Below are 23,675 nucleotides of genomic sequence, written 5' to 3'. Positions count from 1 at the left end.
GCGGGCAGGAGGCAGTGGCAGGCGTTTCCTGAGGTGACAGCAAGAGGGTTTCACTCCTAGATTCCCAGTTCAGTCCCAGTATGATTCCTCTCCAAGAAAGCTTGATAGCTCAGCCATGGTCCTGTCAACCTGGAGTCTGTCCCCATGGTGCTGTCCCTGTTCATGCAGCAGCCAGTTCCACCTTTGTGGTGCTAAAAAGTGAAAGAACACAATCGCCTTTTGGATGCTGTAGGCAGCAAGGGAGTTGTTGAGCAAGGCACAACCAAACCATCAGAAGGTGTGAACATCAGAACATCAGATGGCATTAAGACTAATCAATGGCTACAGCAATCAGCTGCGATTCAGACTGAACAATCCTTGCAGTGAGATCAACTGTCTTCTGTTTAAGTTGTGGTAGCTCTACATACTTCTAGGCACAGAATAACATCTCACACGTGTCGTATAGAGGCCTAGGGGAAAAGGCTAGGAAAGCTGTCTCAAGAAGAACTTAGAGACTTAGGATTGTGAGATAGCTTTCCAAGGGAGGTGCCCAAGTGCATTGCTTAGAGATCCTTTAAGATCTGGAGGATGTGCACTGCCCTTGGACAGGCACTAGAGTAGTCTTTGAATACTTTTTTTTCCCTAGCACTAGCTTTGCAGACCGTCTTTCATTAAAGTAAACAGGATTCATCCCTGTCACCTCACTGTCAAAGTGGATTGGACCATTTAAATGGATTTATGATAGACTTGCTTTTTCTGTGCAGTAAAGACTAGCTCCTTCAGTTAGGGGCATGTTGGTGTGTCTCTTCCCCCAGGGGTGAGGGGTGTGACTTGTAAGCCTTGAGTGCTGACAGTACTGCTTTCCAGGGAAGTTACACACGGGCAACTATGCAGGAAGTCTGCAAAGGAAATGTAGCAGCAGTTATGGAAGGGCTGAGAAGCACTGAAGTAGCCTTTTGGTTCAGACAAGCCTGGCACTCTTGAGACTTCATTCCACTTCCCTGTTCCCTCCTAGATTTCTGTGGATAGCCACTAATCACTCCCTGCTTGTGCTTTGCCGTGCCACTCCATGTGGGGGATAATTACTGGCCTTCCAAACAGACGATCTGCGAGGCACTACTGGTCGGGGGGCTCAGATGCTGTGGTGATTGGGGCTGTAAAAGTAGTTTTACAGTTGGCAGTGCTTGAAAGACTGCAAAATCAGTACGCTTGAGATATTGGGCAATGTCTGTGAATTACCTTAAAGATTTCTGCTGGCAGTTGCAGCATGCCCTGCAGCCAGCCGTCGGGCAGCCGTATTTAGTGGTTGTGACCCATGCTGGGAACAGAGCTTTGTGCTGACCTTTCCACCTAGAAGTGAAGATGGGTGTAACAGCCATGCCTTGAAGAGAGGAAAGACTGAGACGGTTGAGAACTGGCTTTTAAAGTGCTTTAGTGACATAATTGTTCTTAACATTGTTCTTTGTACAGCCAAAGTACTTTGTCCCACGTTACAGATGGCAAATAGGAAACACAGTGATTTGTTCTGAACCAACAAAGGGGTTGATGCTACACTGGGACTGAGACCTGAACAGTCTTGGTTTCCAGATGTTTATATTTCTACTCTCACAGTCCATTTATTTACAGAATTGTCTTATCATTTGACTGCTTAATTGTCCCTTTCTTTAAAAAACACTCAGTCCAACAGCATTTAAAAAGGCCTTTCTATTTTACCACAGTGGTGAAAATAGATGAGATGAATTACATCACTGGAAGAGTTCCCATAAAAACTCCCTCTTTGGTCTGCCACTTGGACTCTCAGCAAAAGAATTAGTTGGGAAAACAAAAGCTGTGAGGATGTGGAAATTCACCAAAAAGCTATTGAAGCATCTTGTTGTATATGAAACTTAAATGTCAAAAATTGTACCAGGAAAATGTTCACCACAACTTAGCTACCACTGAGCAGGACTCATTTGCTACAGAGGTGCACATTTTTCTGCAGTGAGATGAACCATGTGGAACTGAACCTGAAGGTGGGCGACAGGGATGGGATGGGACCTGTGAATCTTTCCTGTGTTCTTGTTTTAAGAAGACTCATTCTTCAAAGAAAGAGATCATTGGTATTTGTTTTATGTTTTGTTGTTGTTGTTGTTGTTGTTGTTTTGTTTTGTTTTTGCTTTTTATTTTTTTGAAGGATACATCTATTGCTGGGAGTTTCCTGTCTTTTCCCAGAGAATTGCTTTTCTGCCAGACATGAAGCAATCAATGTATTCATCTCCCCACTGTGGCTCACCTTCTTTCTGGACAGTTGTCTTCAGGTATTTCCAATATATCACAAGTAGTCACCTCCTGGGGGAAATGGAGAGAAGAGTATCTGAAGGATGATGAAAGAATAAGCTTCAGGATTCCTCTTCTCCCATTGTGGTTGTCTCTGCTTCTGCTTGTTTTTCACCTTTTACTTCTTCTACATTTAGTTATTTCCCTGAAAGGAATCAGAGGCTTTCACAGAAGAGAAGCTTTTCTTTTTTTTTTTTTTTTAACTAAGTTGTAGATGCAACAGGATGGTCCAAGCCAAGCTTTGTTGTTTCAACTACCTTCCCAAGCATGCCCCATCCCTTAGCGCTCCATTTCTGTAGATGTACCAGCCTCAAAGAAAGAAGGGATTGTTTGAAAATATTTGAAAGTGCTCAAGTAGTTTGGAGCCAAAGAGTCTGCTTTTACAGAGGACTTTGGCAACCAGAAACATACATTTTTTTTTTTGGAGATTTTGGCTCCTAAGTCCCTTTGTATTTTTTTCGTATTTACCTTATGTCTCTCTTTTTAATGTTCTCATTCTGACATCTGTGCATCTTTAGCATTATTTAAAGTTTCTCTCCATTTTTTCAGGCTTTTTAAGACTTGCATGCCTCTGAGAACTTAGGTGAGTTAGACACTCCAACTTAGCAGCTTCATAAAATGTCCCATAGGTATAAAAATAAAATTAAAAATTCTATTAAATATATAGCATAGTTAAATAGTGTTCTGGAGATCACTGTGTGCTGGTCCTCTTTGATTTGAGGCTTATGAGAAGATAAATGCTGTTTTAGAGTTAAAACAAATCTGTGTTTCTTTTTTGTTTTACTAAGTTATTAATCTTCTCAAGATTGAATTCATTATGAAAAGAGGTGCAGTCTGGTAAATATTTGGAGCTACATTTTTGTGTCACTGGTTTCACTGCTTTCTGACAAGACAAAACCAGGATTGTCATAACCTTTCTTCTCTTTGGCTTTAGCTTCTTTCTCATTGTAGAGACAGAAGGCACAGTGTGGAGTCTCCACAGCCACAGTCTTGCTGAAGTTCTGGAAGTCTACTCTGTATTTCCCTTCTTTGGTCTTGGACACAATGGGAGCAAAGCGATAACCCCAGAGCACCTCTTCTGGGATGTAAGACGTCCTTACTTGACAGGTAGCACTGGTGGCTTCAACAGTGCCATCTAAAAACACCACCAATTCAAAATCTTGCTGAAGAATGGTTTCTGCTGCCGTGTGGAAGAATGGACTGTTCTTGTCTATGATATGATAAATAGTTAATGGGGAAATGAAGAAGAGATTCTCATTGCCGGCATCAACTATAAATTCTATGTTGACCTGGTCCAAAATGATTGTCTCACCTTCTGGGGTGATGGTGGTCTTCAGGAGTTTTCCATAGATGTGGCTCCCAATTAGCAGACTCTTCCTGAGGTTTGCTACTCTTATTAGCAGGCAGAGCTTCCCACCACGTTTGCTGATGACAGCATTCTTACTGAAGGTGATGGTCTTAGCCCGGTTTTTGGACCTTGATATCTTGGCCAAGATGGCACCACACATAAAGGAATTGATGATTACCCCCAGGATAGACTGGAAGATGAGCAGGAAAATGGCGGTGACACATTGTTCTGTGACACATCTGAAGCCATAGCCAATGGTTACCTGGGTCTCCAAGGAAAACAGGAAGGCTGAAGTCAGACCATTGATATTCTCAACACAGGGGGTGTGATTTATGGAAGGGTTGAATTCTGGAAGATCTTTGTGTATGTAGGCCACAACATACCAGAGGAGACCAAAAAGAAACCAGCTGCCTAAGAATGCTGAAATGAAGATAGTCATTTTGTATCTCCACCTCAGATCCAGAATAGTTGTCCATATATCAACCAAAAAGACAAACCTTGACTGCTCTACATTGCCAAACTCTATGTTGCACCTTCCATCTTTAGAAACAAGCCTTGTTCTTCGCCGGCTTCGCTCTGTGATGTGACTGGCAAAGCGTTTCCGGAGGTAGTTGAACATTCCCTCTGCTGATAGTGCTCTGGAGAATAAGAAGTAATAAACATTATGGGTAATGCAGGTCTCATTTACCTGCAGGCAAGAAGTAAAGCCTGCCGAAGTCTCAAGACACTTGCTTAGGAAAAAGTTACATCATTTGCATATTTTCCCTTTGCTACTGGGGAAAAGTTCCAGTAAGTATATGAGGAAACTAACAGATTCTTGCCTAAGGAGCATTCCAGAAAAAAAAAAAAATCATTTTGGCTTGCTCAGTAAACTCGCAAAACTTTGAATCAGTCAACTGTTAACATAGTCCACTGCTCAGCTGAATAAGCGGAGGCATAGAGAAGCAGCTGACTTCATTGTGGACATGAATTGGGAGAGCAGGTGGGAAGTGGCTGAGTTTTGAGGTTTTTCTGCCTTCTAGAAGATGAAGTGGGGACTAAGAAGTACTTGTGTGCATACATCGGCATTAGGAGACCCTGAATGTGACACAGACAGTGAATTTAGGAAGAAATAATAGAGGGTGCAGAAGGTCTAATCAAGACAGGCAGATGCAGTTATTTTTAGCATAGTTATAGACTGGGTTTGAGGGCATGAATTTCAAATTCTGGAAACACAAAAGCTGGGACTATTAGGTCAGAATAAAGTAAATAATTATATTCCAGCAACAGAAGTGTTGGATGTTTCCTCACCACAAAGGTAATGCTAAGACTAAAAGGGTCAGATTCTGAAATCCACCCTTAAAGGAAAATGTAGCTCTGTGTTCCTCTTAATTTTGTCCTTTGACTGACCATGTTAACAAGAGACCCAGACAATATGAATCATTGATGGGGAAAATAATACAGATGTGTTCAGACTAGAATTTGGATCAGCCTACATTTGGGAAGTTCCCAGATTTGGAGTTATTCAGACATGCAGGCGTGGGGTGAGGTTGATCCACTGTAGAGTTAGCGATTGTTGTGTTCGGAGGCTGATCTAGGGTCAGATTTTGACCCATATCTTAGGAGTGTTCTTAGAAGAAATAATTCATTTCAGAGCTGATCACCCTTCAAGCATAAAATGTGTTCCTTTGCCAGAGAAGATGTGTTAGATTAGCTAAGCCACCCTGGAAATGTACCCTGTATGCCTATTTATTTAGCCTTTTGTTAAACAAAATTCTTCTTGTGTAGCTGAATGTACTGTACTGTAATCACATTTCTTGGGGGCAAAATGCTTCAGCTTAAAAAAAACTCAAATTAAAAACGTGAGGGGAAACTATTCTCCTTGGTGACTCACACAAAGGATGCCTTGAGTTTACTGCATCTCTAAGGGCATAAAGTCCCCAGCCATGCAGAGACTTGAACGTTTCAGGGACCTGCAGCTACTGTGGCTACTGCTTGCTTTAGAATAAGGTGGCAATTAGCAGTGCATCTCAGATAAGGTGGTGCAGGACTTTGTAACTTTGCTATTGTTTTGTTGTTGTTTTGCTGCCATTTTACCCTTCCCAATAAAAGGTGGCATTGAACACTTACCAATAATTTTTGAGATGCAAGCTAAAGATGCTACATTACTAACCCAAAATCACTGTCCCACCCTGGCTTCCATTTTTGCTAGGTGCAAAACACTTGAGCACAAACTGTAGTAAAAACGACTGCCCAATTTTCACTTGATTTCAGTGGGAAATATGTGCTTAAATACCTGCGGGAAGAGCTACTGAGCTGCCTCAAGCCTTGATATACTCTATCCAGAATGGGAGTAATCCATAGGAATATGCGGTGGATTACATATATTGACATGAGTTGTTTACTGTGAAATTTGTCTTATTTAGATTAAGCAATTTAAATGTTAGGTAATTGCCTATGCCAGTTGTACAGCTGACTCCTAATTGCCAGTAAAGGAAGAGTATGAACCCTCTGAGGAGCCACTTGTCTTGTCTCCACACTTAACGAAGTAATAAGCTGTTCTTTAGCAAATCTTTCTTTCATTTACTCTGGAGGCATCTAGATTGACTTGGAGAAGCTGCCTATTGTTTTAGCTGGCTAAAACAAGTCTTTCCATTAGACGTTATGCTTATGGGGACCACAGATTACCTTTTGATACAGTAATCAGTAGCAAGGGGAAAATATCAGTAAGTAAAAATTAATTACATTTTGTAAAGCCAGAAGTAAATTCTGTGATTTGATGTCCTTGCTTGTATTTGTTTCTCTCCTATATAGCTACTTTTTTTCTGCACTTACAGTGAAACCACCTTTCTCTGCTTATTACATTTAGGATGACAAAAATGAAGGTCATTTGTAATGTAGCTTTTCACTGCTTAAAATTTTTGCTGTTAATTTATTGCTTGTGACTGTAGCTGACAAAGGTTAAACTTTAAGCAGGTACCTGAGGAAGGGGGAGAATGAGGTCAGTTTCTAAACAATCCTCAGGTTTTATTTTCTTGACGCACTATTAATGTGTTCATGTTAATGCATACTTTGGGGGGGGGAGGAGGGAACAAAAAAAACCACACCATTAATGTGCAACACACCATTCCCAGAAATGTTCCAGTGTTTAACTCCCCTGTGTGTGGAAATGTGCAGCTTCAGCTGTCATTGCTATTCATTTCGTCCTTTTTGGCAGCAATGTGTACACTGTCAGTATCTGAACAGAGGCGGTGCGAGATGCCCAGCTGCCACACCCCATGCATCTTACGCTGCGTGTGTGTGCTTTTGGCATAGGTCAGCTCCTAATCCTACTGAACAAGTGTGGAGGAGAGAAATCCGAGGGAAAAAATGGGTTTCTAATCTAGCCATCTTTCCATGTAGGGTTGTGACAAATCGTTACCACAATTCTGGTAGGTCTGATTCAGCCCTCACTAGAAATCTTTCAAAATTTGACAAGGATCTGGACATACAAATCAACAGATAATAATCACAGAAGAGATGATGACAGCAAGCTAATCAGCATGGTCCAGACTGCAACCTTGAAAATAGATCCCCAACTATACCATTCTTTTCCTGCCTCTTTAAATCTTACACTGCCCTCAGACTGTTTTACAAGCCCTGTTTTAGCTATCCTCAAGCAGATCAAAGTCTGAAGAATTACACCCTTCTTCAGGCAGGATGACAAAGGGAATATCCCTTCATCAGATCTTTCTTGGTCCCCCACACAACTGAAGCGTGTTGATTCTCTTCAGCAAGACAAAAATTCCCTCCTGTATAAGCATGCTGCAAGTGTATCACAGACTGTCTAGAGGAGATTATATAAAGCAAGTTATATAATATAGCTCTTGGTCCTTTCAGTTAAAATCAGCAAAGGTAACCCAACTATGTCTTAGCTAATATTTACCAGAATATGTTTCCTGCTGGGCCCAAATAAACGTGGTATTGCAGTCTGTCTGCATGTGAAATGTCTTGCTGCAGGAGGCAGCAACATTGCTGCTGTCCCCCGGCATATTATGTTCATAGAAGGTGCACTGCACCGCTTCTATTAAGCGATAGGACTTTTACCAGTAGAACCACTCTGACTACAGATTACAGGTCAAGGTTAGCTACAAAAACAAGGAGTCTCCACTTTGCTGTTCCAGTCTCATATTTCACAGCGATCACTGGTATAAGCAGAAACTTTTAGATTTCCGTGCTCAAATTCCTGATCTTTCCTAACTAACCAATTCCCTCTACCCAGAATAATTTATAGATGCTAAGAAAGTTAGTTCTTTAGAGATGCATTTCTGCTTTTCCTCCCTCTATATTCCTGCAAGTAGCTAACAAGAACCATAGAGTTCCTGATTGTTACATACCGACTGGAGTTCGTCCGCTCACCCAGAAATGTAACTGAGTGGTCCTCTTCACTCCTACTTGTTTTCAATTGAAAAATTTTGAACGCAGGGGATAATGACCAGGAGCTTTAACTGATCTTTGGGTAAGTCCTGAGTGCAATGCTGGAAATCCGGGGAAATGGCTTTAATCTCAGTCACGTGCAGCACTGGTGGAGATCAGTGAGTGAAGGAAAGGGAAGGTGTTTGAGGCTTGATGGAGGTCGGACAAGAACAATGCTTTGTCACTTATTATTTCACTGAAGTTTTGATACCCATAGCTTCAAACATATTTCTTCCCTCAGCAATGGATGTATTAGCAAAGTTGACAGAGACTAATCATTAGCGGGAGACAGCATAAATGAAAAGCAGCCCACAGAACTTGCAACTTTTGACAGAAATACATTTTTATTAGGGATTCAGATGAAGTTCTATTGAGCTTCAGCAGAAGAAAGGGGGATACAGAGTTAAAGGGTTGTTTTTTCAGTCCCATTTTAGTCTTTTCAAAAATCAGGTCTTCTTTCAGTCCTTTCCATAGTTTCTTTATGTTGAACTTTCTCTGAACAAAGTATGTGAAATATCCAATTCCTAATACATCATAAAATCCCTTTCTTTTACTAGAAAAGCCAACTACAACACTTAGTCTCATTGTGTATTTTCTGCTGGGTGCTTTACTACTGAGAATTTTAGAGATTACAGCTCATTTGCTTTTCAGTAGATGCCCTGGCCAGAGCAGGAATTTGCCTGCTGGGATGGGAAGGCAGTAGCAGTATCCCAACTCCCTGTGTCACTGCTTTTATCAAAATTATATCAGAATCAAGGACTGCCAAAGACAGCTGGCCTTGAATTAAATCAATTGTAAGTATAACAAGAATATAACCTTGCCTACAGCAGCCAGTTACAGTTAGCCCAAGGGATTTTTCTAAAAAGAATCTGATTTACACCATCCTCTATGCCCACTTGATCTATGACAGACATGTTAACAAAGGGACCAGAAATGCTGGTACTGTCAAAATGACACAGGCAAGCTTTCTTCTTGGACTTGGCAATGTCATTGTTAGGTATTTATTCCTGATATCAGATCTGAACACTGAACACTGTGGCTGTACTTCCAAAGCATTGACTGAAATCCCAGTTACACCTGGGAGATGTGATCCTTCAGTCTGGTGCAGCACGCTAGCTGGGAGTCTTGGAACAGCCCCACTCCAAGTGACTATGTTTTGCTAACCTAAAGTCCAACTGGAATTTCTAGTGGGTACACCAAAGGATTTTATCCACTGCCTTGTCCCCTCTCCTACAAAGTAGAATTACTACAACATGTTGGAGCTGCCCATTCCAGTGATGGCTGTTTTCAAGCAAGAGAGGCAAGGTGGTACCTTCCTCTTCCTACCTGTGGGCTTTGCATTTTCTGTAATCACTGTGAATATGAAATATCTTTAGAACATGGTCTTTTGTCTCAGGTTACTGTATACACATAGGTATGATCTATCCAGCTTTATGTGAGTCCAACTTACGTGAGTGCCCAACTTATCCTCTATAGTAAGAGGGGAAGAAGGTTTCATCCTTCTGTCATTCAAACTGTGTGAATCAGGAGTGTTCCAGCCACCCCTGGCAGTGATAGCACAAGTACACGTGCCGTCTCCTGCCTTGCTTCCCCCATGCCCTGGTTTTTAAAGGAAGGAAACCCGTATGGACTGATGTATGGGGTGTATGGACTCTCCAGGAACCATCATTATGTAAGAGACTAAGACTTCAGGAAGATGTCTGTAATGCCTTGTCATCCAGTTACAGTAGGGGTTTCTAACCCACTACCTTAATTGGATCTTCCTTCTCATTGTACTTTGTGCATGCTTTATGGAGTTTGCTCTCTGCTTTGTTCTGCTGAGCACCCCTAGTGCCACTCACTTGAATGTGCCTTGGAGCCGTACCTTTCACAGAGGTGTCTGATAACTCACAGTAGCTGCTTGCATCCAGAAATGTTGCTCACGCTATGCCTGCTGCACATAGCTTGAAAAGATAGGCTGCAGTTTCCCCTCACAAAGCTGACTTGAAAGAATAATTCACAAATGAGAACACAGGCAAATGAGTAAATGAAAGAACGTGCACCACAACAACGGGCACTTGAGAAATCATATTTCCTTGGAGGCTGGGACTCTTTGGGGTCCTCAAAGGTTAACACACTTCAGGTGTAAAAATAAAAGGTTTACAGCAGTAAAGCCAGTGCTGTCATTGTTAGCAATTAATATTATGGCACTTAGTGCTGCACACGAAGTTAATCCATGGCTGCATTTACTGAGGGAGAGAGCCTGAAGAGGTCAGCTGCGTAGAGAGCATATGTCTCATATGCAAACACGATCGAGGCTTTGGTAAACATACAAAAGCAGCATTTCTTCCTGCCTTAGGAGCCACAGAGGCAAGAGGCCAGCCCAGATACTCCCTTTCTGCCACTTACTGGAAACGTGGCACTTGTAAAACAGCTGTCTAGACAAAAACATTTGCCAGCACTCTCTAGCAATGATCACTTCATAGGGACTAAAGGAAACTTCATTATTTGATTATATATTTTTGCAGTGCCAGACTAATTTCTCAGCTAGACTGCATCTCCCATAGCACCTTCTACTATGACAGAGAATTCCCATGTTGCAGATGATCCACTTCACCCTCAGGATATGTCATGAGATATGCATTCATGCTGGGTATCTTGCCTCTGGAGAAGAGAGAACTGGGAGCTAAGCTGTCTTTACCATGTAGCGGGATTTCCCAGCAGAACTATTTCTATTTTCAGACAATTAGGTTTTCACTGAAAACATTAATTTTTCAGTAGGAAGTGGCTCTCTGGGAGAAATTATTTCTCAAGCAAATTATATCTTTTGGGACTTCTCTTTGGTCAAAAGAAAAAGATTCTCCTTGCAGTGTTTTTGTGTGTGATGTGTCATTGCGGTTGCAAAAGAAAAAAATGGGGCTTTAATACAGGCAAAGTGTTATGCTAGTTGAGTATTCCACTTACTGATTTACTGAGAAATCTTGAATATAAAATATTTTGTTTTCTGTTAAATTTTTCAAAGGAGAAAGGCAAGTTTTGTCAAGTCACTTTTCTTTTTGGTTGCCAGAAAAAGGCATTACACTCCAAAGCTGTGGGGATGGAGGCTGTAATAAGTCTCACCTGTGTGACTGAGCAGAAGCAATCTGTAACCACAGAGCTTATTGCAGTAATGTGTGTGCTGGGAAGGCTGTACAGCATAAACACCACCTATAAAAGTCACGGTGAAAATGGACACAGTCATGTGAGCCAATTCTGCACACACTCTCATTTTGTTATTCTTTGCTGAATTATTAAAGGGGTTGAATCATTAACTTACAATTTGTTTCTGCAGATTGGCAATGTCAAGTCTCAGTCATCAGCTCGGTGCACTGAAAGGGCTTTCTGCAAACGCCCTGAAGGCTGAGAGGCAGCTGACTCGGGCATCAGCCACACAGCTAGAAGACAGCCGCTACCCAAGGCGAGACCACCTTTGAACACTGTGACAGTTCTGACCCCGATTTGGCATCTAATCTCAAGGTGTCTCAGCTTTACCCTGTCATTTCAGAGCTTCCATTCACGTGCGCTCTTTCTGTCCAACCTGTTGGTGAGTTTAAACTGATAGTGGCTCTGTACCACCCCAAAAAAATACCTAGCAATGGGTATGACAGAAAATAATGACAGAAGGACCTAGAACCAACAGAAAATATTTGGCATGGTTACAACAGCTCCCAGCATGGTTGGAAGAAGGCTCAATGCACAAGAAAAGCATGAAGTTGCTCTCTTTGCACTCTGCACAGCACTAAAGAAAAGGAAGAAATTAAATGTTGCCATGATACCAAGTTTTCTCACTGTAGTTCACATCACAGGGTACAGCTAATTTGAGTAGAGCTGCAGTAAGAGAATACTCAGAACAGGCTGCAAAAGCCTTGCATGCCCTGCTGTGTGGTCACACATGGCATGCTCAGTCAGCCTTAAAGACAGGATTGGATTTACTATTTGACAAACCTGTAACATTCCTTCTGTGTGAAACTGAGGAACATAAGAGAAAGGCAAATGAGCACCTAACCTGGATTATACTGCAGTAGGAAGAGTTGAATTCTGCCACTGTGTTTTGATGACAAAGACTACACACAGTTTAGCAGTACTTCAAACAAATGTTTGCAACTCATGGTATGAACTGCATGCTGCAGTGTTATTGCTCTGCTGCAATCTTTCAGCTGCTTATAGAAACGGGGTAAACAGTGCAGTGGGTGGCTGTCCCAGTCAGCAACTGGGAATAGTTTCATGTAGCTTTAAGAATGCTGTCCTACTGCAGTCCTTACCTTAGCTAGGCTGTAAACTTAGCTTCCCAATCTTTTGTGGTTAGCAAGGTGACTTTAACATTGCTAAACCATCAAGTCAACCACAGCAGAAAAGCTGGAACCTTGATCTTGATAAACCAAATTCAAATCCCTGCTTTGCAAGGTTGCCATTGGGAGCCTCAGCCTCGGGCATTTCTCAGATAGCGAGATTGTGAGGAAAAAAAGAAATTGGAGATGTACCAGATGATCTGATATATGGTAGCTGCATTCTGCAGCAGTAGCCTGCAGTTCCACCTAAACAGTTAAGGATGTGAAGAGAATAAAGTTGGATTCATTGGTCTGGAAATAAGCAGTTTTTAATCTGTAGTCCTGAATGTGTGGTCTCAGATTGTTTCCATTGCTTTCTAACTCATTTTCCTTGGCTGCAAAGGAAATAACAGTAATTCCACTACTTTATATGCAACTGCAAGGCTATTTTAGTACCGATACTGTTGTGTTTTTTGTTTTTTGTTTTTTGTTTTTTTCATGCTGTAGAATGTTATGTTATTACAAAGCAACTTTCGGATTTCCTGCACTGAGTAGCATGTTGCTTTAGTAGTAACTGAAATGATCCCTGAACACAGCTGTCATTTATAAACTCTTTTTGGATCTTTCAGGAGCAATGGTGCACTATGAATACAAATTATTGCTATTTTTTCCACGGAGAGGGCAGCTCTTTCATACTTATTTCTATTGCTTTCTTAAGATAAAGAACAAAGTGAGGAAGGTCTTTTCTCAAGATGAAAGTGTGTGTTCATGTGTATCTTTCTCCTTGGAAAATTTATATCACTGAACTGTGTGTATAGTAGTTTCCAGTCTGCACAAATCAGTTGCCAGACATTAAAGACTTGCTATATTGCAGCACAAATTCTATAAGGCTTAATACTTAGAACCTCTCATTTCCCTTCCTTTGGTAACTAGTACTCTCATAAGAGAAACCCATGTATATTTTATGAGAGTTTTTTTCTACTATTAGTTCTTTTACTACTTTTCCATCTATTTGTTGCTTTTCTCTGCTAATTGCTTTTATTTGGCATTGTTTTGTAATCCAGTTCTCCTGGTTTCTTGAGTCTGTACCAAGGATTATAGTTTCTCTTTGTAAGAAATATTAGCAGACTACTTCCTTCATGAGCATGTGTTAGGATCCTCTGAAGGACTGTGGCCTGTCTGACATTCAGAAGTGATGTTCAGAAGTTTTCCAGTAGATTTATCAAAGGAGTATCATTCCAGATTTGCTCTCCATTAATAGGAATGTTGGTCTTATTTTCTTGAACTTCCTGTCTTACTCCAGAAGGATAAAGAGAGACCCTGATTCCTGTAATCACTGAGGTGGGCTACAGCTGGTAAAAGGGAATGGGAGCATCTAGGAGGGACAATGTAGCATCTCATTTCTTACTGTGTGTCTAAAAAGCAAAGAAGCAAACAGTGAGATCATAAAATTGTTAAAAATTGAAATGGCTCATTGCATTTCTGAAGAGATGCACATTCAGCTGTACCCATTTGGATAGTTTAGACTCTCTCACATAGGAGGTAATCAGTCATGCATTTGACTGCAACCCTCAAATATTCTGTGGAACACCTGTTGTTTTTGTTTGTTTGTTTGTTTGTTTGTTTTCCCCCTTATCTACCAGAATGTGCCCCTCAAGCAGTCAAAAAAAAAAAAACTTCAGGGTACTGAAGTTCATGGCAAAGTCATAAAGTAATCTGCCCATCTGACATTCTGCACTTATTGAAACACATGATCACCTACCTGCTGATCTGCCATACTCCTTTTTCTGCTCACTGCGCCCACAAGTCTGTCACACAGCAGCTGCAAGGTAGATTGGCACTTGCTGGCTGATGCTGCACGCTTAATCAGTTGAGGTTCAACAATAAGAGTATCAGACATCAGTAGTTTGAAAGATTTCTTTCTGTCATTCAGTGCTCTGATCACAAGCACTGGCAGCACTGCAAACTTTGAATGACAGATTATGTCCTACTTCTGGTTCCTGATGTCTGATTTCTATGATGTTCAACCAAGCTGTCTAGATGCATCTTGTCCCCTTCCAGTCTCAATAGTTTTTCCCTCATCTCTGCTTGGCTGCTGCATCTTGAGGTGGGTGTCAGCAGTTATTCCAGTGCCTTTTGAAGGGACGTATAGCATGTCCTGCAGCCAATGCCATGGCTTTTAAAATGAGTTTGTGGTCACAAGTTCTGGACTGTGAAAAAGTCTGACTTATGAGGTTTTCAGCTGAAGTCAAAGGTATCAAAGACATTTTGTGCTCTTTAATATGAGGTTTGCTGAAGCAACTTTTGTCTGTCTGAATTAGAGAGACAGAGCCCACCTGTGCCAAACAGATTGGTTAAAATGTTCTTGTGACTTACTACAATTGAATGCCATTAAAGCTAAACATTTCAGGAGCAAGTTTTGAGAATCAAATCTCAGATGGCAGCTATTTGTCTAATATTCTCCTTTTTTTTTTTTCTTTCCCACGTCTCCTGCAGAAAGCAAATGACTTTTAGTTACAGAAGAAACCTGATTATTCTCTGAAATACTAAAACCCTGAACTGCCCCTTTCAAGGTAATTTCTGCTTTCAGGGGTATGCACAGTGCCTTTTGAAGGTATTGGGGTACACCAGCTGCAAATCTAAAGACAGTCTGCTGTCCCTGGGGTATGCAGTGTTTCACCAGTACAGCTTTTTCTGTTCCAATCCTTCAGTTACTTTTGTGTTCCTAATTATTTATATAAGTGTAATTGACTTGCAAGACATTTCTGGCTTTCAGTGCACACTGAGTGAATTATTGACCCATCACATGGGTCATTGATGTGAAGAGACATATGAACAAACTGGATACAAAATAGCTACTTCGCATTCTTTATAGCAAATGTAAGCCATTAATAACTTTGCTTGATGCACTCAGAGTCTGCACAATTTTAGTTTAACATGCATATGGCTGAGTTCATCCTCAATGTAATTTGAAATTCATTGGGCATGGACTTCATCTCCTTATGCTACTTTAAAATCTCTCCTGTGTTGAGATGTGATATGCTAATTCCAGAGTTTATGGCTGACTTAAGATGCTACATTTGAAAAATCAAATCCAATTAAATCAACTTATTACCAAGGTCAGAGACTAGTATTCAGCACATTCTATTCTTTGTTATTTCACAGTAAAGAGTAAACTTAGCAAATATATTGTGTCTCAACCCATAAAGCAAGCTGATCTGTCCTAATAAGAAGGCTTCTGGCTGCAGCACCTAGGAAGCATAATCAAGTGTTAAAATATTCCCTAGAGAGTCCAAATATTTGAACCTAGTTCCCAGTTTTTCCCTTCTTTTTGTGTACTATGGGACAAGTGCTCTCTCCTCTTAGTGTCTGTTTCCCCATCTACTCATAATATGGAAGTAGAACTAGGATGTCATGTGGATGAATTCAGTGACTGCAAAGAGCATCAGTTTACTGTAGACAGTATTTTAATGGAGCTCTGGTTTTAGGAGTACATAGATAGAAGATGCCCAACTGCCATATTGGTAGAAATTTATTTATTATCATCTAAGAAGAAGAAAAGCTTCTGTGTGCCTAATATCTTAATATTCTCAATAAGGAGTGAAAAGAGGGGCATATACAATGTTTTTCTGAGATGGACAAATATTAAGCTGATTAGTAGGTACTAAGCAGATCAAAGTCTTTAGTTTGAGTGCTCACACTGGGCAAGTCTTGTATTTAAATTATCCTATCAACAAAGTGCCCGGTGGCTCTTTGTGCCTCATAATGTTCAACACCTATTGCATTTCCAGCAGAAGGTCACTGTATTCCAGACAAGACCATACAGACATGAGATTACTGTTGCATTCTTAGATACCCTTTACAAAGAACCCACTGCCTCTTTTCCAGTGAAAAGCAAAGCTTAATTTGCATAGACATCTTGCATCAGTCCTGCTTGCGTTTAGGAGCTTAAGTCTCACTGAAAATCTTTTCTGCAGTGTGGATTCATTCCACCAACCTGAGGGAATTCATCGAAGAGCCTACATAAGTAGCTCAGGTTCTTCAGAGTTCCTCTCCAGTCATCAAAAACTGGCACCTCAAGGTAAATTTCTTCCATCTGATCACTCCTGTCAAACTTAGATAGCTGACTCTCCAGCTACACAAGCTTTAGGTACCAAGATTCCTATTTTAACTATTTCTGTTAAGTGCCTAATTTGAACACAAGGCTAAGTTACTTCCAAAAGCAAGGCTCTTATTTCAGTTACTAACAAGCATTTAGAAATCTTGTGTCAGTTGTCCTAGTTCATACAGAATTCAAAGCAGACTTTGGGATGTGATTTGAGATTTCCATAGTCCTAGCAAAGTGGTGTAAATCTGATGAAGGATTCATTTCACCTCACTTTACCCCTCAAAGTTTTAGGAAAGCCCAGGCAGCTGATCTGGGATACCAGAGCTAGAGTGTAAGAGGACTGGAAGAGCTGTTCTATGCAGCATCTCATCTCACCTGCCCACCACCAGGTTGTGTGGACATCCTGAGTGACAAGTTTAGATATAATATCCAAATTTCAGGTGAATGAAGTCAGATCAACTCCCTTATCTCTTGACCTTACACACACAGTAGATGTTCAGATTGTAGTAGCTGTATCTATGTTGTGAACGTTGCTTCTATAATTCCCTGTTTTTCTCTTTGGGACAGAAAGCTCTAGGGCTTCAAACAGGAAATATTTTGCTGTTTGTTATCTGCTTCATGGTTACTCTGTGAACACATCTGCCTACACAGAAGCACAGAAGGCAGTTGAGAGAGTTTATTAAAGTATGAGCCAATTTAAGTTATCTTGTATTTATTGTGGGATACTGCAGAGAAGGCACGTTTGCATATCAAAACTCTGTGTTGTGAAATCAAGAAACAAATAAAATCTTATCTCTGTGAGCACTCAGTATGGCATGTGCAAACTTATCAGCCACCCACAAGCTGAATGTGGTCCAAGTTACCTGTTCTGTAGAAAAGGCTTGTGAAGATATTCAGGGTGAGCTAACAAAAGAGTGTGAATCTCAGCTGCTAAGCTCCTTCTCCAGTATGCCCACCAAACCACAAGTCTGTTTTGTAGACAAGAAATAGAGCCTCAGACTACATAGTGTTAGTGCATCTTTTGTTGGGCTGTGCTGCTGGAGGAAGAGATGCCTGGCACTTCTGTAGCAACTTTGCTTTGTCTTGTGATTGTATGTAAAGGAGGGTAAAGCTGCATCCTTCTGCCAAACTCCCTCATTCCCACTGTAGTCCAGAAATGTAAGGATGTACCTTAGTGTTACGGTGAGCTGCTGATTACATTTGAAACACATGAGGACATTAGTAGCTTTCAGGTACAGGATGCTCAAACTTCATGGCTGGAAAGTGCTTTCCACTATCACGCTCCTTCAAGGACCGCCTATTTACCCCAGAATATCACTGCTTACCAGCCATCGGGGGGGGGGGGGGGAGGGAGGGGGGGGGTCCACAGAACTTCTGCCAAGAAATGTGAATTCCCAGAGCTGTTCTCTGTTACATTTCTCCTGGAACAGTCAAGGGCAGACAGATCTGGATGGAGCTGGAAACCAGCAAGAAACTTGGTGAAAGGAAATGAGGCATGAGAGCCTCTTGCTACTACCTGTCTCCTTCCCCCCTGCCAAATGGTGGCTGAAGGTTGAGGGGGGGGGGGTCCCTGCTGCTCCTGTATATGTCAAAACTCACTCAAATGCCTTGGAAGGTTCTGAAATCAAAAGTAGCCTGTGGTTGGTAGCAATGCAATTTGCCTGTTGTTACTAGGGCTGGTGGTTAAGCCAGATGAACGGATGCCAGTGTAAACATCACTGGGGCGTAAGACTTCAAGGATGAGTGTGATAATGGAAAGCAATCTAGAGAAACCTGTAGCATCAACAAGTGCTTTTCAGGGAAGGTCAAAGAAGGTTTTTAGGAACTTGCATTGCAAGCCACCTCCTGCGTTTATGGTGCACTGTCTGCAGGGTGAGCATGGGGTGGAAGCTTCTGGTTTCTGAAAATAGTGTATTGACACAGAAGGTCTTGGGGTAGACAGGTCTGAGAGGCAAAAGAGTAGGAGCCAATACAGGAAATCCCACCCATTGCTTCTACCATACTGGTAGAGAGTTTGGAGAGCTTGGGGAGGTCAAAAACAAAATCTGGCTGGCTGCTTTCCCTTTGAAGAGGAAAGTAATAAGCAGGAAGCTTTAGTGTCCCTTGAGAGGATCTGGATTTGACACCAGTGGGAATTTTAGGCTGCCGAATTGGTTTAAGGTAAGCACTACTTTAAAAGTCACATTAGTGATCCGAACCAAAAGAAACTGAATTGTAGGTGTTTCAAAGCAGGCTAAAAGATTAGTGGCACAAAGAACACTGGCACAACATCACCAGAACAAAAAGAAAGGCCTAAAAAATGAGAAGGGAAAGAATTAAGTGCTTCATTGGTCCTGATTCACAGCTTTGAGCCAATTTTACACTGGACTGATTCTGTTGAAATTAGATTAATTATACCTGTATTCACTTTTAGTAATTATCCCTTTTGTTCATATTTAGCTAGCCTAGTGGGTAAGTGTTTAGGAAAAGCTTTGAAGAACCTAATCTCACATGACAAGTCAGGTACTGCAGCCTGTCTTCTCTGTCCCAGATACTCTGAAAGATTCCTGGGAAAACCAGGGAAGGTGAGAGTACATATTTTGAAGGTGAATAGAGTATTAAAAGAAATGCTTAAGATAACAAAAGTAATTAAGGCCAGAGAGTCTTGCAGATCTCTGACCTAACCAAACAAACTCTTCTATGTTAGTTACCCAGTTCCTTTTCTTTGGCATTTATATGCAGTATAACCCATACCTTCCCCTTTCTTTACCACATTCCCAAGCCTACCCCCTGCCCTCCTTCTCCTTCACACCCAAATAAAATCCATGATTAAAGACTTAGTGCGCTTTTGCCCTCCTCTTTCCCCACTCCACACATTGCTTCCACTAACAAAGGCTGTGCTTCCAAGTTCTCACAGACTCACTCCCAACTACTTGCCATTGGCTTTTCATCTTGAGACCAACCCAAGAGGGGAAGAGATGCCCGCTGTTGGTCCATTTCAAGCGCACCCCTCCTCACCCATATGTTCTGTGCCTTGTTCAGCTCCCCTGTCCTCAATCAGGAGCACTGCCAAGCAGGGTCAGGATCCAGCAGCTTGAACTGTGCTGGTATGCACAACAGCAAATTATGGTTAATCAGAGGTATTGGCATGCGCTGAGGTTCTTATGCAAAATCACCTATAAGACTCTGTATGCAAGGAGAGAGAACTTGCTGCCACTGTCCAGCACAAATGGGCTATTTTGACATTTGTGTAATGCACGTATCACTGTTTGGAAGCCTCTGCTGTGCCTGGGTATTAGATGAAAAGGATCAGTCCCCGGGCATTGCTGTATTTGTGTTAAAACTGAGCTGGTTAGTCATTATGGTACCTGTGTATAGTGCTTATTAACAGTTAGCAGCTGATGACCTAAACTTCTGCTGCACTTTAATAAGTTTTTTAATAGAATTTAAGGAAACAGTGGTAAATATTAGATAAGCATCTATCGAAAAAGTTTGTGGTGGAGGACATAGTGGTGATCAGTACAGAAGGGGCACCTGTTACTTCCTGATCATTCAAACCATTACTGGGTTATTTTCTAGTTTGATTCTGTAATGGAGATTTTTCCCCTCTTGTGCAGTAAAATTGCATCATGCAGAAAATTGGTTTGTTTAAGTAAGAACTTTGGTGTCTTTCATCAAATGTTCTCAGAGAACATAACTAATAATTCATTAAAGGGGCACTGTCAGCTGGAACACTTTAATTACCATTTTCTGACAAGTCAACCCTTAAGTGGTATGTCCTGATTTTTAAATTTATTACTAACACATATGCAGATTTTTCTTTTTCCCTGTTGATGTTTATATGAGTTGAGAAAAGTAATTGACTAAGAGGCTGGGGAAGTCAACCATGCACTACATGTTGTCATGCACCAAATGGGAGAGAATTTAAGGGTGGTTACTTTTTTTTAACAGTACTTTTGAGAAACTCATTACTGTAGCATCTGAGCATCTCACAGTGCATCTGAATGCACTTCTGGTATGCGTAAGTTACTGCTTGAAACTGAAACACAGTGAAGTTACGGTCTAGCTGTAAAGATCGTTAGCTATTTCTTGTTAACTGTTCTGGTGCACATACTTAGCCTTTCAGTAACTATGAGGTCAAGACAGACTGTCTGGTACTAATACAGGGTTAAAACAACAATACTGGCAATAACCACAATAGCTAATTTGCTGCTAACTCGTGTCAGCTTATCCCACTGTATTCTGTTGCATAGCCATACTTCAAGGCCCTTCCAGCCTGGTGTCACTGGCAGCCTCCAAGAAAATACTGTGGCACTGAGCCTCTTACCTTGGGTGTTAGGCAGTAAAGGTGACTGCAGAAGGGAGGTGGGAGAAAAAGCTGCCCAGCTTCCTGTATCCCCTAGACCACGTAATTCCCACAGGACTTTGGTCCAACAGCTTCTGTACCAACGGAAGCCAGCCCAAGGCCCTCCTTGGCTTTTATGTGCGGCCGTGTCAGCTCAGACTGGTTGCCAGCTCATCTATATGCAATGGCTCATTAACATTGTGGCTCAGTTTATGTATTCTGTGTGAAAGGCAGAGGAGTGGCTGCTAGGCGGATTCAAAAAATATAGCAGAAGGGTTAAGCTGCTGAATTTAGGGAAAGCAGTGTAATATTACCCAAAGAAACTGATGTTACTATCAGCAACATCTCCCAGTCTCTTGCCCCATCCCAGCAGTATAAGGCCAACAGAAGTGCCTTGACTACTTGAGGATCATGCCTTTGTTTTATATGGGCTGTGTGGTCTTGGAACCACACTGGAGGAGGTCTTTCATACTTTCTTTATTCTGCAGAATCCTTTGCAATTTGATTTATTTGGTCTGCATTGCATTAGATGTATGTACCCTTGTTTAGGGTTTCCTTCCTAGATCTGAGCTGGAACCAGGAGTCCATCTGAAACCTTTGCAGAGGGACTGCAGGAGTTAACTGTTTGCAGTAAAGATGCTGCTACTCTCTCTGCATTGCTGTGATCTAGGAGCTTGAAAAAATGTGTATCTCTAGTATTTCTCAGTCCTTTGGTAGAGCCTTTATATCTTATTGTTAAGGGATTAAGTGATTTAAGCCTAGAATCATCCCATTTACCTATATGCACATAAAAAATGGCATATCTAAGTTAATTCTTCTGGTTCCCTCAAGTTAGGAAGGCATTTCTTCTCAATCTAATACAGGTATCTAAGAATGTCTTTTCTTCTAGAGGTGCACATTCTTCTCCATCAATAGAGAGAGAACTTAGGTGGATAAAGCAGTTTATATCTTTTGATGCCTGCCATAAATAATTGAGTTCTACCCTCAACATTAAAAACCTCAGATAGGAGGTTGGTCTTCCCTGGTTTATACAGCGATAGGAACCCAGTGCTTCCAGGTACCCACCAAAGGTGGGTGGAGGACATCCTGTAGGCAGGACCTCCTCAGTTTCTCAGAGGCTTAGAAGAGGCTGGAAATAGGATTTGTACATTAAAAAGTTATTTAACACTCGGGCAGACACAGAGTTGTTCACACAATTAAAAAACAGGAGCTTTGTGACTCAGTGACAGAGCATTTGCCCCAGAGTGTTCCGAAGACAAAAAGCACTGATACAAGGAGTTGAGTTTGGTTATTAGCCATTGCATTGTTTTAATAACTCAGTCATTAATAATAAAATTGATAATTTAATTTTAATTTAATTTTAATTAAACAGCACTTTTCATCTCCCAAGTATTTTAATCCATCTGTTATATCTCTTAACACTCCTGTGAGGCAGGTATGCTGTTAGTAATACCAACATATATAGGCTATTATAGCACCAGGAACACTGATGATGGAATTGCTGCAGATAACTTTACATTTTAAGTAATTGATGTGGTATACTCAGAAATAATAAATCTGGTTATTATTATACTATACCAGTACCTGCAGGAATCCTGTCCTGGTCACCTTATTGGCAGCTCATAACGGCACAAATTAAATTTCTTGCCTCAAATAACATATTACAGATTGTTTAACACATTTTTTTTTTGAAGAAAGAAGCTAATTCTTCTGCAATGAAATTCAATGGTGTTTTTTTGTGTTTTTTTTTTACCCCACTAGCTTCAAAGAGCACGTTGAGCCCTTCAAGGGTTTTACTTCTGTTAAATATTATCCTCAAAACTGAGAAATTAAAAGTGAATGGGCTTTCTTCTTTCTTCCACTAAGACATGTCAAAAGAGTATTATAAGAAAGAATAGCTTTCCCTAGCTTTCAGAAGCTCATGGAATGAATTTCAATTGCAGGTTTTTAGGAAAGAGTGTAATTAACAACTTTATTCAGTCTGAGGCCAGAAAATTATTCCTATATTTGGCATGAAAAAGGCAGAGCAGGAGGAGGGGAGTAAAGGACCTAGATTTTCACAAGTGACAAATGAGATCCCCTAAATGGCAGTAATCCCCATGAAGTGCTGAGAACTTAAACTCCAAAATGATTCCTCTGTATTGTTTCTCATGCTGGACCTTCAAACTTATCCAAGACACTCTTGAAAATTTAGGATATTATGTGTGTTCAGCTGATTTATTTTCCTAGGATAGCACTTCCAAAGATGCGTCCATAACCAAGGAATTAAATCCCATTTTCAGAAGTGACCTTGGTATGCCAGTAGCCAAGAACTCTCCTCATTCATAACCATCTCCCCTTTTCTGAGCTTGCTTTATTGTTTTATCCAAAATGTATTCTCAGGGAGACTGTCCTATAAAGAATAAATAGGATACAAGGTGTGACTGAGCTAATGTTCTCAGAATGTCCCCTGCTATATTTGCAAGTCATTTTTTGTTTGTTTTCTAGCATTCTGTTTTTCACAGTAAGTCAAAATTTTCTATTAAAATCAAGTATTCTGCGAAAAGTCTGCTCACCTAGTAGCAGTTTTTCTATATAAATGTTGATAATCTCTATGTGTTTTGTCAATGAAAAACACACAGATTTAACGCCTTTATCTTCAGAAATGATTATTTATGGCAGAAGCAGTCTCCCTAAGATGTAATCAAAGATGCATATTTTAAGTGTGGCAGGGAAGTCAGTACTGCAGGCAGTTGTTTATTCATTAACCTCAGTGTAACTAGGCTGGCAGCCTCCCAGTACTGGTTTACTTTGTGCTTACCATGGGGAGGGATTTGAAATCCATTACAGTTTCATTCTGGGTCCCTGGAGAGATGATTCCGTCCTTCCAATTACATCTCA

General features: G+C 41.0%; 1 protein-coding gene across 2 annotated transcripts; it reads right to left on the bottom strand.

The window, feature by feature from the left end:
• Positions 1-2,075: 2,075 nt before the first annotated feature.
• On the bottom strand, positions 2,076-20,956 carry KCNJ1 (potassium inwardly rectifying channel subfamily J member 1). 2 transcript variants are annotated; one of them, XM_068659046.1, is made up of 2 exons: positions 20,778-20,956; positions 2,076-4,281 (listed from the first exon to the last, which is right to left on the bottom strand). In XM_068659046.1, the coding sequence occupies exon 2, from the start codon at positions 4,260-4,262 to the stop codon at positions 3,147-3,149; it is 1,116 nt and encodes a 371-aa protein (XP_068515147.1). In that variant the 5' UTR covers positions 4,263-4,281; positions 20,778-20,956; the 3' UTR covers positions 2,076-3,146. The 2 variants fall into 2 exon arrangements, with proteins under 2 accessions (XP_068515147.1, XP_068515148.1); XM_068659047.1 differs by lacking the exon at positions 20,778-20,956 and adding an exon at positions 14,126-14,413.
• Positions 20,957-23,675: the final 2,719 nt, after the last annotated feature.

The sequence above is a fragment of the Anas acuta genome, chromosome 23 (assembly GCF_963932015.1).
Source record: "Anas acuta chromosome 23, bAnaAcu1.1, whole genome shotgun sequence".
Taxonomy (NCBI): domain Eukaryota; kingdom Metazoa; phylum Chordata; class Aves; order Anseriformes; family Anatidae; genus Anas; species Anas acuta.
The sequence above is the reverse complement of the archived record's forward strand: the minus strand, read 5'-3'. Positions and strand labels throughout refer to the sequence as shown.

What these genes read in the sequence shown, in the direction of transcription:
- KCNJ1 (XM_068659046.1), bottom strand. Translation starts at nt 4,262, where the DNA reads ATGTTCAACTACCTCCGGAAACGCTTTGCCAGTCACATCACAGAGCGA.